Source organism: Zonotrichia leucophrys, chromosome 15, assembly GCF_028769735.1.
Source record: "Zonotrichia leucophrys gambelii isolate GWCS_2022_RI chromosome 15, RI_Zleu_2.0, whole genome shotgun sequence".
NCBI lineage: Eukaryota > Metazoa > Chordata > Aves > Passeriformes > Passerellidae > Zonotrichia > Zonotrichia leucophrys.
The window spans coordinates 495,165-509,545 of record NC_088185.1 but is presented as its reverse complement, the minus strand read 5'-3'; the positions used below and the strand labels follow the sequence as shown (position 1 = coordinate 509,545).

At 48.8% G+C, this 14,381-nt stretch overlaps 1 protein-coding gene and 1 long non-coding RNA gene across 10 annotated transcripts in view; one reads left to right on the top strand and one right to left on the bottom strand.

Annotated features, from left to right (window-relative positions):
• Positions 1-112: 112 nt before the first annotated feature.
• Positions 113-14,381, bottom strand: part of RIMBP2 (RIMS binding protein 2) — a 73,282-nt gene continuing 59,013 nt past the window's right edge. For 2 of the 9 annotated variants that reach the window (XM_064727071.1, XM_064727072.1), the window contains 8 exons: positions 13,921-14,079; positions 8,075-8,192; positions 7,191-7,375; positions 6,846-7,014; positions 5,175-5,281; positions 4,317-4,388; positions 3,973-4,107; positions 113-1,623 (listed from right to left, as the gene is read on the bottom strand). In XM_064727071.1, the coding sequence (XP_064583141.1) occupies positions 1,432-1,623; positions 3,973-4,107; positions 4,317-4,388; positions 5,175-5,281; positions 6,846-7,014; positions 7,191-7,375; positions 8,075-8,192; positions 13,921-14,079 (1,137 nt within the window). In that variant the 3' untranslated portion in view covers positions 113-1,431. Of the gene's footprint in view, positions 1,624-2,079; positions 3,404-3,972; positions 4,108-4,316; positions 4,389-5,174; positions 5,285-6,845; positions 7,015-7,190; positions 7,376-8,074; positions 8,193-13,920; positions 14,080-14,381 lie in introns of those variants that run through there. The other 7 variants (XM_064727076.1, XM_064727077.1, XR_010442181.1 and 4 more) reach the window with 6 other exon arrangements.
• On the top strand, positions 1,510-9,551 carry LOC135454710 (uncharacterized). Its single transcript, XR_010442182.1, has 2 exons — positions 1,510-1,626; positions 8,030-9,551. It is a non-coding gene; the product is annotated as an uncharacterized LOC135454710 (long non-coding RNA).

The following is a 14,381-nucleotide window of genomic DNA, read 5'->3' as shown; positions in this document are numbered from 1 at the left end:
GGAACTTTTCTTTATTCTGCAGTGAACTTCAGTGGCCAGGGGCAGTTCTGAAAAAAGGCTGACCCAGGAAGGCAGCAGCTGACACAGGGGATTTATGAAACATACTGCACTCTACAAAATATCAAATTATTTATTTATATAAAATATAATACACAACGATTGTACACATGCACACACCCACACGGTACTTTACCACAAATGTAGGCCAGTTATTTTCTTTAATTAAATGTTATAATCTAGCACACAGTATTTTACAGTAATTTACATTGTTATCTGAAGACACAATGGGGAAGCTTTGATCATTCATTTATAAACCTTCCGTAAATTACAAAAAGAAAGGCAGTCTGAAAAGTATGTATAAACAGTAAAAACAATTTACAAATGGACAAGAATTACAAAATAGTAACAGCCAATGACTGCCATCAGTGTGGAGGATTGGTTTTTGTGATATGCCAATGTTGCAGTTGGGGGTTGATAGAGCCTGGTGCAGCCTCGTGGGGCTGTGGCTGGAACACTTTGTCCTTTCACTGCAGATGGACTTGCCTCAATCTGACAGCAGCAGAATGAAAATGCCTTTTAACCTAGGACTGAACCTCCACAGAAAAAAACAGGGACTAAAGGGCTTTTGGTGTGCAGTTGGTTTTTTCCCATAGCTTAGAACAGGGAACCAGGAACCCCAGAACTGGAGACTGAAATGGGGTGAGGTTCTGAGTAACTTGCACTGCCTGGTTCCCCTGGAGTGAGAATGGCAAACCAGTAGAGGGTGTGGTTTTTACTGGGGGACCAAAACTGAGAAGGGTTTAGCACAGCACTTGCACACTGCCAGGAGTCCATCAGACAGGGCTGGGGCAGTACCAGTGTTCACCTGGAGCTACTGGTGGAGGGAGGATGGACACAGCTGCATACACAGTACATACAAGGTATACGCTGCATATTTATTAGACAGTACAAATCATTGTGCAGTAATAAGGCAAAACATCAAGGCTGATTCAACTAGGAGTTTCAAGACCATTTTTGTTAATGAGTGGATCCAGTGGGGTGATCTCTCTGAACTTAGCAATTAGTGATTGAGTTTTCTCCCCCCACTCATGGTTAAAGGAGAATAAAGGCTGAGATTTTTCCAATGGAGTTGCAGGTGTTGAGATGTCTTCAAATAAAACCATGTTCTTCTGGTCTTAAGCCCATAAGCTTTTTTTTTTTTCTTTTTTTTTTTTTTGTTTACTTTTTAAAAAATGTTTTTGCAACAACAAATGCATTTACCTTTTTTCCTTGCTGTTTTGATTAAGCAATTGGCATGACTCTATTGATGTCAGAGTTAAAAATGCAACGGTCTGGTAAAGTACTGCATAGTCATGAAAGCCCTAGTTTTGACTTTAAAAAAAAAAAAGTACACAGACTGGAAGCTTTACAAGTTGTCCAGGAGCACATGACTCATTTCACTGCACCAAGCCTTTTCAGCAGTTTCTTGCCTTTGGAAAGCAGCCCCTTTTTCTTTTTCGAGGCCATATCCCTGCCTCTGCCGGGGCTCCCAGAGCCCAGCACAGGAGACGGAGGAGACCCGGAATGGAGATGAACTGTGGGGGAAGGTGCTCTCCGGGAGGTACCTGTATTCTCAGGAGGAACCTAGTAGGTACATTGTTATCATTTATTCAATCTTTGAAAGCTTAAAGCCATCAGCAGCAAGAAACTTGGTAACATCACTTGTCCCACTACCCACTTAAACAAAAGGGCTGGTTTCTTTCTTCTCTCTGGCTTAAAATACTGCGTGGGCTTATGGAAAATACATCAATTTAGAGAAAAAAAAAATAGAAATCGAAAACCCACCAATAAAGCCCAGTTTTGGTTATACTTTTTTAAAGGAAATGTTGGATACGCTTACTTTGCCAGAATTCTGGCCATAAAAGCCACAAAATTGGCTTTGGCTTTTCATTTCAGTACTCTGATAGTACTAAAATGGAGAGGGATACTTTCAGCTATAGATTTAAGAAAAATAAACATGTTAATTACTACAGATTAGCAATCTATAGAAGCCAAACTCTTTTCAGAAGAAAATACTTAAAATGCTACATGATCACTTACTTTTTAATGTCCTTTAAATGCCTTTTCTTTAAAATTGGCTAGCAAACTTTATGTACAGATTAGAGAAGATGGCACACTGGCTTAAAAAAAAAAAAGGAAAAAGAAAAAGCTAAAATGAACCTTAATTGCAATCAAAGAAAGCTTAAAGGCCCTGAGTGCTTGATGTGTATGCTGCAGCTATGAGGTTGTTAGATGACAGCATTCCTAAATATTTTGAACAGCTTTTTTTTTTTTTTTCAGTCATCAAAAGCACTTGGATGAAAATGCTAAAATTACATATAGTCAGCCTATCCTAACTACAGTGCCCAGCTGGCAAAATGGTTGCTATCAATTAAGATGATATTTTCACAGTAGAGTCCATGCTGTAGGGAGGCCTGCTAGCTTTAGTTCAAGTTAAAATGTCAGCAATTTACTGGCTCATTGTGCAACAGTGAGTTAAGCAAAGGGGCTTCAAGCCTACTTTGATTTTAAATCAAGGTCTAATTCTAATGAAAAAAACAAAACAAAACAAACCAAAACAACTTGGTAAAGCACCCCAACGTACACCTGAAGATACCAGATATGGAGTCTAATGCATTCATTCAGTGAGCTGCATGTTTCAGGTCGAGACTTTATTGCATTGGTAAACCAAACAGTTGCTAATATTGCAAACGTACACTGCTAGGAAAATCCAGTGAATTGTACCACAGGAGGGGATTCTTTTCAGAAGCGTTGAATAGTTGGTCTTAGGCAAACTGGGGTAAAATAGATTGTGGAAAACACATTTTAAGGCAGACAATTTAAGTAGCTGTGTTTGAGTGTAGTGAGTTTCAGAACCAACTATCCCCTTGTAAACTACCGTCCGTGCCAGCGGCACTGCTGGTTCTGCAGGGGCTGCAGCTTTGTGCTTTTCTCTTGACACAGGAGCTTGGAATTTTTACATCCCAGCTTGGCTAGCAATGCAATATGCAGCTTTGTTTGTAGGGTAGTTAGACATCAAACTCTCCTCTCTATGTAAACATAAACATTGAGCTCGGGAAGAAATATGTTCCAAACGCCGACCTTCGTACAGGGAGGGCCGATGGATTTCAGAGGCTCCTGTTTTAAAGGATTTGTCTCCCAAGAAAGGAGTGGACTCGACTAGGTACAGCAAAGGCATGCAGCCTGGTCTTCTGTGGCCAAGGGGTTTGGAGACATATTTCTTTTGTTCTCCCCCACAATTAAGTTTCAAGACTTGCATTAGATAGCCAGGTAGCTTTAATTGAAATCTCTATTGGTATCTTCAGTTGCTCACTTACGTGAAGGCTACATTGCCTTATTAAGGTGTGAAATGAACACTCTTCTTCTGTTTCCAAGCAGATGAGCAAAGAAATAAAAATATATATAAAATATATAATATATAAAAGTATTGCAGTGATGAAACAAAACCAAAAATGAGATACTCTAAACATGATTAATTCTTTCATGAAAGAGAAGTCTCTGTGCAATTAATTATCGCCAGTTGGAACAGGAAGTTGTAAGGATTAAGAGAGGACCGCTGTCAGTCCATCAGCTGCAGTTACAGTTTGTATTTAGAGGAACACTGGTACCAGGCTTTTGTGCGCAAGAACCTTTTTTAAAGAGCAATTTAGAAGCTTTGGGAAATAACTATCACCAGGAAAGAGCTGCTTAAATTCAGGTTCTGAAGGGCAGATGACTGCAACCAAACAGTCCATTCCGTTTCTCCATTTACAAACGTAACGAGCTGGCACAGGCTAAAGCCGTTTTCCCTCAGGTTTTATTTTATGTATTTGAAAGATAACTTTAAATGGGCAAATGAATTTAAACGTAATGTTAAAAGTAATGTCAGAATGACACGTGAGACAGAATGGAATGGCAGATGGGGGCTCAGGTGCTCCTGAGGGGGCTGCTTACCCTTTTGGCCTTGGCTCGCGTGGGCGCGTCGTGGGCGTAGCGCGCGGGCGCGTCCGAGAGAAACACTTCCACATCGTCAGGCACTTCTTCGAGGAAGTTGGAAGGAACCAGCCCCTTGTGTCCATTGAGCTCCCCCTGCCAGCAAGGGAAGGGGCAGTGAGTGCTTTCGTCCCATCACATCTATCCCAAGGAGGCAGGGACGCATTGCGGCCTCTTTCAGAGCTGGCGAGGGAGAGGGAATTCCCATCTATGGCCCCTGAGCTCACACAATTGCACATCCCTCCCCAGGCTGGTGTTTGCTGGAGCTGGGAGCAGTTTGGGCTGAGCCAGCAGACACAACTTACATAGTAAAATCCATCTTCATCGATTTCACCAAAGACAGTGATGATGTCCCCAGTGCAGAAGGTCAGCTCGGCCTGCAGGGTAGGAGCAGGGACAGGCAAAGATCAGCCTTTCTTTATTAATAGGGAATCCATTCAGATTTCCCCCCACTCCTTCATGTTAAGACACTGATGAAACCAAACTGATCTTTGACAGCCAAACCTCTTGTTTTTCCCCTTGGGGTTTTTCCCTCAGCTTGCTAAGCGCAGCCCCTGTCCCACTGTGTGTGGACACCCACAGGGCTCCCTGTGACCAACAGCTGAGACATTCAGGCCTTGGAGAACCTGCACAAGCTTTAACTGCAGCTTCAAAGGGCCCCTACATCCATCCTGGTGGAGGGGCAGCAGCTCAGGGCGCTCAGGGCATCACCCAGCCCAAGCCCTGAGGCACAAGGCTCCTGCACTGCAGCTCTGCTGGGTGCTCTTCAGCAAAACCTTCACAATGGGCAGCTCCTCTCTGATCAGCACCCAGTGCACCGGTCTCTTTAATTGTCTATGGCTAAAATGCAATTAGGGCGGGGCTTTTAAATTATGTTTAATTTCCTGTGGCCATGGGAGAGAGAACAAACAAAATCTTTGCAATACATCAGCACGATTTATTTGATTTGTTGGCCAAACTACTTTGAAACACCATAATTTAGAAAAAGATTTGGTTCAATAAGAAACAGAAAACAACCCAGGCTGTGTTTTAAAGCACCGAGTCCCACATATTTCAAAATTCACTTTCTCCTTCTACAATTCCCCCATTAAAACCAAAACCGAACATTTCAGAGGATGAGTGAGGAAGCTCACAGGCTGTGTGCCCCCAGGCTGTGCCCCTACCTCCACATCCACGTTGGGGGAGCTCTCCCTGGGGTCGTAGTCGTAGAGAGCCACCATCCTGCGGGTGGTCAGCGGCTGCTGCCGGCCCCCGCGCCGGCCACGGGGCTCTGCTGGGGGACACACAGGGAGTTACTGACACAGGTGTGCATGCAGGCACTCAGGGATTGATAAATGCACTGCAGTTACTGACACAGGTGCTGCAGGTGGTGATACAGGTACTCAGGGATTGATAAATGCACTGCAGTTACTGACACAGGTGTGCATGCAGGCACCCAGGGATTGATAAATGCACTGCAGTTACTGACACAGGCGCTGCAGGGGTGCATGCAGGCACTCAGGGATTGATAAATGCACTGCAGTTACTGATACAGGTGCTGCAGGGGTGCATGCAGGCACTCAGGGATTGATAAATGCACTGCAGTTATTGATACAGGGGCTGCAGGTGTGCACGCAGGCACCCAGGGATTGATAAATGCACTGCAGTTACTGATACAGGTGCTGCAGGTGTGCATGCAGGCACTCAGGGATTGATAAATGCACTGCAGTTCCTGACACAGGTGCTGCAGGTGTGCATGCAGGCACTCAGGGATTGATAAATGCACTGCAGTTACTGACACAGGTGCTGCAGGTGTGCATGCAGGCACTCAGGGATTGATAAATGCACTGCAGTTACTGATACAGGTGCTGCAGGGGTGCATGCAGGCACTCAGGGATTGATAAATGCACTGCAGTTACTGACACAGGTGCTGCAGGGGTGCACGCAGGCACTCAGGGATTGATAAATGCACTGCAGTTAACTGCCACAGGTGCTGCAGGGGTGCATGCAGGCACTCAGGGATTGATAAAGGCACTGCAGTTACTGACACAGGTGCTGCAGGGGTGCATGCAGGCACTCAGGGACTGGTAAATGCACTGCAGTTACTGACACAGGTGCTGCAGGGGTGCATGCAGGCACTCAGGGATTGATAAATGCACTGCAGTTACTGACACAGGTGCTGCAGGTGTGCATGCAGGCACTCAGGGATTGATAAATGCACTGCAGTTACTGACACAGGTGCTGCAGGTGGTGATACAGGTACTCAGGGATTGATAAATGCACTGCAGTTACTGACACAGGTGCTGCAGGTGTGCATGCAGGCACTCAGGGATTGATAAATGCACTGCAGTTAACTGACACAGGCACTGCAGGTGGTGATACAGGTACTCAGGGATTGATAAGGTACTCAGGTATTGGTAAAGTTACTCAGGTATTGATAAAAGTACTGCAGGTACTGCCACAGGCTCTGCAGGTACAGATGCAGGTACTGAGACAGCTATTGCAGGTGTTGATAAAGGCACTGCAGTTATTGTCAAAGGCACTGCAGTTATTGATAAATGTAATAAATATTGATAAATACTTCAGGACACAAAACCCACTTTTTTTTTTTTTGTCTAATCAGAAAAGAAAGCAACAAGTGGGGTGGTGAAGCTGCAGGTCCCCGTTTGCAGCCAATGCTGTCACCAGGATTAAATATTAATTATATAAAATTATCCAGACACACACACAGAATATATCCCCTGGGGCAGTAAATGACTGCAAAATGTAGATGCATCTGCACAAAACCAAGAGGTAAATGCAGCCAAGCTAAGGGAGCCAAGAGTCTGGAGGGAAATGTCTGTATTTCCCCTTACCTATTTTCTCAATTGGAGTGTTCAAGGGAAGGAAACCTTGTTTAAGGAGCTGATCCATCATCTCTTCATCATCTGCCTGTATCTCAGAGACCATGTTACAGGGGATAAGGCCAACTCTTGCACAGGTTTCTCCACGGTAAAACCCATCAGCATCTTTGTCCCCATAAACCTGATATTCAAACAAGGTCAAAAAGCCATTAGCACTAGATATTAATTGCCAGGTCTGGTGAGATTTACACCTGAGCCTCTGAAGGAAAAGCCCAGGGTTGTGATCACACAGGCAGCGTTCCCCCAAAGCAGAGCTGTCTGTAAAATGCTGTGGTGTCCCGTGCCCTCAGGTCTCACCTTAATGATCTGTCCCTCCTTGAAGGGCAGCTCCTCCTCTGCAGCATCGGGGTTCGGGGACATGGTCAGCGGGTCGTAGTCAAAAAGTGCAACAAAGATTCGAGTGGAAAGGTCTTCTGTGCCAGGGTCTGTCTCAGACTCCTCGTACAGGTCTGGGGAGAGGCGGTCGTGGCCACCGTAGCCATCTGCGACAGCAAATTCAGGAGAGAGCAGTTCAGTGACACAAGCTGGCCTCATCAGCCAACTCCCCACTTAATACTTGAAACATGTTGGGCATTTCAGTGAAAAAAACCCAAACCTCACTGCGTGTCCTATAAAGCTTGGCGGGTTTTTTGTTTTTTTTTTATTTTATCAGCAAGTTGCTATTTTTAAAAAAGCTTATAAAGCCTGCACTGGAAGCTGGGCTGATTTCCTGTACCAGACTGACATTTGCACAGCTCATGTAGGAAAGCCATTTTTGTTAGGTTTGCAAGAGTTTGCCATGAATTAATGAAAAAAGTGGTCAGGAGAATGGCAGGTGAACACGAATGATGGCTGGTGGATGGCAGGGTGCACAGCTGGGGCGGGTCTGGGTGGCCACACTGATTTCACTGACCATGAGCAGCTGCCAGCGGGTTTCCTGAGCTGAGATCAGCTGTGTCTGAGCTGGAGCCACCTCAGCAGCCCCCGAGGGCAGTGCAAGGCTGCAGCAGTGCCAGAGACTGCCCCCACAGCCTGGGCAGCCCCAGCTCTCCATTCCAGCAGGGCTCAGTGGGTGCAGCCCATCTCACCCCTCCAAACCAGGGCCAGCCTGGCTCCACAAAGACCCTGCTGCTGCTTTTCCATGCTCTCCTCCCCAGGTGTGAGGCTGCACAGAACAGGAATGCACCATCTGTCCAACTAACCAATGGAGGGGACCAGCAGGGGCCGAGACCTTTGTGGCACTGCACTGCCATGGGAGGACCTTCGCCCCGCATGCTCCACCCTGTCAGGCCGTCCTGCAGAGGCCGGGTTACCTAAAAGCTAAAAACAACAACAGAAAGAACAGGCTCGTCAGTTCATGCATGGCAACATCCTGCTTACACGGCTGGACACGGATCGGGTCAATCACAGTTGGAAGCACAAGCTCTAAAGGCAACTAAACTTAGCTTTTAACTGAAAGGTTAGCTGAAAAGTGGGCACTGCTGCCTGGCAAACCTGCAAAAGAAAATAAATGGTTCCCTGATTTATGGCAGAGCTTTGTAAACCAGCAGTCGCACGTCAGAACAAAAAGAAAAGAAAAGAATAATTTCTGAAATATTCTTTTGCCTTTGTTGTTGCGGCTAAGGTGGCGTTGGAGTGTCCTGAAGAGTGGCACGGGCAGGCTGAGGGCTGGGCAGGTGGGGCTGCCCTGGCACACCTGGAGTGCCAGCCTGGAGCTGCAGCAGGAGCCAGGACGGCTCCTGGCCCTGGGCAGGTGCAGGAGGGCTGCAGACCCCCCTGGCACTGCTGGCTCTGCTGCCTGGGCACTGCAGGGGCTGTGGGCGCTCTCCTGAGCTCGTCCTGCTGTCCCTGGCACCAGCACAGCCCGGGCACTGCTGCTGGGAGGAGCTGTGGGGGCACTCCAGCCTGAGCTGGGAGGCTCCAGGAGCAGCAGCTGAGCTCTGCTCCCTGCGGAACAGGCCAGGATGCAGCGAGCACCCTGGGCTGCAGGCAGAGCCGGCTCTGCTCCCTGCGGAACACACCAGCACTCAGTGTCACCCTGGGCTGCAGGCAGAGCTGGCTCTGCTCCCTGCGGAACACACCAGCACTCAGTGTCACCCTGGGCTGCTCCCTGCGGAACACACCAGCACTCAGTGTCACCCTGGGCTGCAGGCAGAGCTGGCTCTGCTCCCTGCGGAACACACCAGCACTCAGTGTCGCCCTGGGCTGCAGGCACAGCTGGCTCTGCTCCCCGGGCATGGGTCCCTCCCTCACACCTGGAGGCTCCTCTGGACATGAGTGGGCAGAAATGCAAACAAGGAGGTGCAGAGCAGAGCATCCCTGGCAGGTGTGCATGGCCCTGGGCTCCCTTGGCAGCAGCTCTGTGCCTGCATTCTCTGCAGAGATGCAGTCTGCAACTTCAAAGGCAAGAAGAGATGGTCTGACAAGGACGGCAGCGTGGTGACAGCGCGGAGATAAGGCAGAAAATGGAAATGATGAAGCTGTGACTCCATAAATCTGGGTCACTGGCACACTGGGGGAGAGTCTTGATTCTTGTCTTGAGATGTTCCATGATAAAGAGCATATCCTGAAAATTCTGGGAATGAGATGAATAAAAACAACATGATGAAATGAATTCCTTGACAATAATTAAAAAAAAATTAAAAATATGGATGAAACATTTCTCCAGTTAAAAATGCAGCTTGCTTTTCTGGTTTTTTTTTAGAGCAACATTCAGATGGGCAAAATAAAGAAAAGCAATCTTTTGGAAAAACTATAGTTCAGCTAACCCTTAATTAAAATTTAGATTCAGTTGTCCTTTAATAAAAGCAGCCATTATTGTAATTTGTTTGGGGGGAAAATCATTGCAAAGCAAATTAATCTGATTTCAGCATGACTCAAAAGAGGACCATAAATGAAAATGCAGAGTAACAAACCAAAATGAATGGGGAAGAAAAAAAAATGGGGAGAAAATGTAGCAGATGGGTCCAAACGATTGACTTTAAAAATCAATTTGGGGAAAAAAAAATGGAAAAAGAAAAAAAAAATAAAGAACAAGAAATAAAGAGAATAAAGAGACCAGACTGATTTGGCAAGCAGATGTTAGAAGAAGATACTTCACACACCAGGGCGTCTTCCTCTGTGCCCCGTCCTGGGGGTGCCGGCTGCTAGCCGCGGCAGCCTGCGCTGGGCCCGGGCCTGCTCCGGAAATCCTCCTCAGCCCGCTCGTGCCGGCTCTCTGCGCGACCCGGGCGGCCCGGGCTCCCCGACACGGGCACGGAGCGGCTCCTGGGCCGGGGCAGCGTCCTCCGCGCAGCTGCTGGCGGCCGCGCCCCGACCGCCCCGAGTTGGGGGCTCGACATGGACTGGGACCGCTCCTCATCGCCGCCCCATTGGGGTCTGACATGGAACTGGGACCGCTCCTCATCACCGTCCCATTGGGGTCTGACATGGAACTGGGACCGCTCCTCATCGCTGCCACTCCTGGGTCTGACACTCAACCGGGGCTGCTCCTCATCACCGCCCCATTGGGGTCTGACACCGTGCCGGGGCTGCTCCTCATCACTGCCCCATTGGGGTCTGACACTGTGCTGGGACCGCTCTTCATTGCTGCCACTCCTGTGTCTGACACCCAAACGGGGCCGCTCTTCATCACTGCCCCTTTGGGCTCTGACATTGAACTGGGACCGCTCTTCATCGCTGCTCCTTTGGCGTCTGACGCCCAACCGCGGCTGCTCTTCATTGCTGCCACTCCTGTGTCTGAAACTGGGCCGGGGCTCCTCTTCCTCACTGCCACTCCTGTGTCTGACACCCAACCGGGACCGCTCTTCATCGCTTCCCCTCTGGGCTCTGACACCACGCCGGGACCGCTCTTCATCACTGCTCCTTTGGGGTCGGAAATTGTGCTTGGACCGCTCTTCATCACTGCTCCTCTGAGCCCTGATACCGAACGGGGACCACTCTTCATCACTGCCCCATTGGGGTCTGCCACCAAACCGGGGCTGCTCTTCATCGCTGCTCCTCTGGTGTCTGAAACTGTGCTGGGACCACTCCTCATCGCTGCTCCTTTGAGCCCTGACACCGAACCGGGACCACTCTTCCTCGCTGTCCCTCCTGTGCGTGCCGCCCCACCAGGGCTGCTCCTCATCGCTGCCCCACGGTGCCCGGCCCAGCCGGGGCTCCTCCTCCTCGCTGCCGCAGTCCAGGCCGCTGTCGGGGCTGCGGGACAGGGCCTGGCTGCCCTTCCCTCCTCTGTCCTGCAGCTCCTGCAGCCCCGGCCCTGCCCTGGCCCTGCCCGGGCGCCTGGGGCTGCGCTGCTGCTCCTGCCGGCACGGCCTGCCAGCCCGGGGGCCTCTAGCTATTCTGGGGTTCTTTCTATAGGGCATACCTAAACCCTGCTTGTACAGCACTTCGGGGTATTCACCGTCCTCTTCAGCCACCTCTGGGATACTGAAAAGCCTTTTACTGTGCCGTGTCTGCTGGGGAAAGCCAGGCTGTTCCACAAAAGTGGCTTCAGTGGTCTTATTCTTATCGTACTCCTTAAGATTATGTAATGCCAAAAACCAGACAGGGAACAAAGAGTGTGTGACAAAAATAAAATGGGAGGGAAAAGGGAGAAAAGAAAAATAAAGACAGAATTAGTTTTAGAGCAATGGCAAACGTAAGACATGCAGCTTATATTATGAAAAGGATGTCATGCTTTGAATGAGGATCTGTGAAAAATAAAGACGTGGTTAAGAAGTTGCTGGGTGCCAGGTACAACATGAGAGGGCAGTGCAAACAACTGAGGGATGCTCTTAACAGGAATAAACTCATGCATTGGAAACGGAGTCATGGAAGCCACGTACAGGGTCCAGCATGGGGGATGAGAATGGCACTGAAACTCCTTCCTGCCCCGTGCCAAGCTGCCCTCTGATCCCTCTGCAACCAGAACCCACAGCTGAGAACGACAGCTCTGCCCCAGCAAGCTGCCCTGCTTTGCATCTCCTAAAGCTTCTATGGAAGCAGTAAATAGCTTCAGTCTCCTGGCAAAGAAGAGCTATTCCACAGCCCTCACCAAGGGAGTTCTGGTTTCCTCCCTAAAATTCTGAAAAACCTGCACCATTTTTAAAGCTTGGCTCCCAGGGAAAGCCCCAGGGACACAGGCTGATGTCTCTGTGATGTCACCTGGTCTGCGCTGCCACCAAACCTCATCATGGTCTTGTACCTGCTCCATAAAACCAGTGCCTGAACATCAGCCTGGGAGCCCAAGGAAAAGTCTCTGTTTGTGCCAGAAGCAGGTAAAAACGATCCCAGCCTGGGTAAAAGCAGCATTCTGCACATGCAGACACATTCAGCAATTTTCCTATTCCATTTCCACAAAGCACTGGGGGTGTCCTGGCTGGGCTCTGGGAGAGGGAAGGGAGCACAGGGCAGGAGCTGCTGGCTCTGGCTGCCAGGATTACTGATCCTGCATCAGAGATCATCTCTCCTTGTGCCTAATGCCCGGATCAGGGGCACCTCTGGGCTCAGGAGCACCCAGAAATAACAACAGATCCTGCTGGAGATGTCAGCAGCATCTCCCTCCCAGCACTCTGAGCTCAGCTGCCGTTTGGTCATTGTCCCTTCCAGGCAGAGGGAACTTTCCAAGTCACTTTAGACTGCTTCACCTATTTCCTTTGTTTTTAAAATGTGTGTAACACCTGTGAAACTTGAGATAAAGCACCGCAGAAGTGAACAAAAGGTCAGTAAGCATGAACTACATCGAGGGAAGCCTGCAAACCTTGGCAGGTCAAAATCGATCTCCCACACCAGTTAAGGCTCTGGAACTTTCTCAGTATCCACACTGGTAATACTAATTTAAATCCAAGGGGTAAATACACCTTCTGATGCATACAGAACAAGAACAGTCTGGGGATCATTCTTTTTGCCAGGGAAGGGGACACAATGGGCATGCAGAAGGATTTTGGTTTCAGCCTTTCTGCTGGTGCAGCAATACAAACAATGGTAATTTCTTACTTTGAAAAAGAACCTGTCTCACTGCAGGCAGTACCAGAATAAAAGGACTGAACTCACAGCACATGAAAGCAGTCATAGCAATGGTCAGAATTCTTATAGGCATGACCAAGTAGTACTGACTTTAGTTAAATAACAATCTACTGAGGAAAGTGTTAACCTGTGAGTTTGTGCTTTCTAAGAAAACCCAGTTTGTGCAATTACTACACACACAAAGCAAATACAATTCACATGTACAAATATAATACGGCAAATATATATTCAGTACTGGGTGTGTTCAGTGTTCTGCATATGCTTTAGTTGTTATATTGAAGTTTCTTTCGTGATGAATATTCCCGTACTAAAGCAGTATTTCTGGAATGTATTTCCTACTCTCTCTGGTGATTCCCTAAAGTTCAGAGCACAAGGAGTTCTGATAAAACATTGATCAAACAAAGCTGAAACAACTCCCTTTCCCACAGGAAAGCTTTAAGCCTGTGGAAGGGATGGGACCAGCACTGGGTACATGGACAGATCACTCACACAGGAAAAACAGAAGTTGTTTTGTAAGTCTTTACAAATCTCCTTGCTCAGAAACAACTCATTTTTCAGGGTGGCACATGCAGTATATCCTCACAGAGACAGGGGGAGACCCCAGATGCAGAACAGAAATTGCAAGGGCAACGATCACATACAGGAAAACAGTCAGTTAAAAGTTTACCTATGAAATAATGAAAAAAAACCCCTAAGGTAATAAATGCATTAAAGCAGCCCAGCTCTACCTTCTAGCAGAGTAGGCTTTAGTGTCTGCAGGCTCTGGGGTGGCTGCGGCCAAGGGTGCCCAGGTACCGCTTGGGTGGCTGAGGAGCTCAGGGTGCCCAGGGGTGCCAGGGGCCAGGCTCTAGGGGTGCTCAGAGCCAAGGCTGCATGGGCTCACTGGGGTGGTTACAGCTGCACCCAGGGGTGCCCAGGGGTGCCAGGCTCTCAGGGGTGGCTGCAGGAGCCCCAAGGCAGCACCCAGGGGTGCCCAGGGGTGCCAGGCTCTCAGGGGTGGCTGCAGTAGCCCCAAGGCAGCACCCAGGGGTGCCAGGCTCACCTTGAGCGTGCCGTGCGAGCCCAGGCTCAGGCGCCGCCGCCCGCCCTCCTCCAGCTGCATCTCGGAGTAGAGCTCCTCCTCATCCTCCTCCAGGATGTCGGACAGGTCCGAGCCGCGGCTGCTCTCCGTGTGGTACTCGTCCCCCAGGCAGTAGTGAGCCTGGCAGGGCACAGAGAGCTCTGCTCAGGCTGCTAATCCTGCTGAGCCCCTGCAGCCCAGAGCAGCCACAGCCCGGCGGGCGCTGCTCTGCTGGGCACGGCCCAAGGAAATTCTGTTTGCCCAGTTATGATTGTAAGGCAAGAAATCCAGTCTCAATCCCTGTGGAAATTCTGTTTGCCCATTTATGATCATAATTCCAGAAATCCAGTCTCAATCCCTGTGGAAATTCTGTGGAAATTCTGTTTTGCCCATTTATCATCCTAATTCCAGAAATCCAGTCTCAATCCCAGGTGATACAATAA